Consider the following 767-nt stretch of genomic DNA (forward strand, 5'->3'; position numbering starts at 1 on the left):
TTCTGCTCATGAGCACAGTGTAGCGCAGTGGATGACAGATGGCAACATAGCGGTCATAGGACATGAGAGCCAGGAGGATACACTCAGCACAACCCAGAGACAGGTACAGGAAGTGCTGGGTGGCACAGCCCACAAATGAGATAGACTTCTTGCCAGACAGGTAGTTGGCAGCCATCTTGGGAATGGTTGTGGAGACATACATCAGATCCATGAGGGACAGCTGGCTGAGCAGGAAGTACATGGGTGTGTGGAGTCCGGGATCCCCACAGATGAGGACGATGGTGAGGCTGTTACCACTCACTGCGGTCAGGAAGACGGCCATGATCAAGAAGAACAGACAAAGGTGTTTGAAGGAGTCATCAAAGAGCCCCTCGAGGATGAAGTCTGCCAGAGAGGTCTGATTCCACTCCCACATGCTCCTTCCTCAGTTCCTGTGGAAACAGCAGGAGATGAAGTGTGATGTGGGAAATACAGTTTGGAGAGATGACTCACGGTGAAGAGCCCTGGCTGCACTTTCAGAGGATCCAGGTCATTCCCAGCACCCACATGGGAGCTCACAGACATCTGTAACTCCTTAACACCCTCTTCTGAGTTCTGAAGGCATTGCACATGGTGCACTTACATACATACCAAAAACAATTCGTACACATAAAATAAAAATAAATCTTTTCTAAGAAAAGAAATACTACAAGCTCACATCGAGCACTTGAACTAAAAAAGAGGTTGTAAAGAGAGTTTGTTTTTTGTTCTTTAATCTAGTTTTAATT

At 47.1% G+C, this 767-nt stretch overlaps 1 protein-coding gene across 1 annotated transcript; it reads right to left on the bottom strand.

Annotated features, from left to right (window-relative positions):
* Window positions 1–6: 6 nt before the first annotated feature.
* Window positions 7–415, bottom strand: LOC103728375 (olfactory receptor 2AE1-like; the record flags this gene model as incomplete). The annotated part of the gene is made up of 1 exon (XM_008826416.1): window positions 7–415. A coding segment is annotated over exon 1 (409 nt), but the record flags the coding sequence as incomplete, so codon positions are not given.
* Window positions 416–767: the final 352 nt, after the last annotated feature.

The sequence above is a fragment of the Nannospalax galili genome, unplaced genomic scaffold (assembly GCF_000622305.1).
Source record: "Nannospalax galili isolate Female #2095 unplaced genomic scaffold, S.galili_v1.0 C48819555, whole genome shotgun sequence".
Taxonomy (NCBI): domain Eukaryota; kingdom Metazoa; phylum Chordata; class Mammalia; order Rodentia; family Spalacidae; genus Nannospalax; species Nannospalax galili.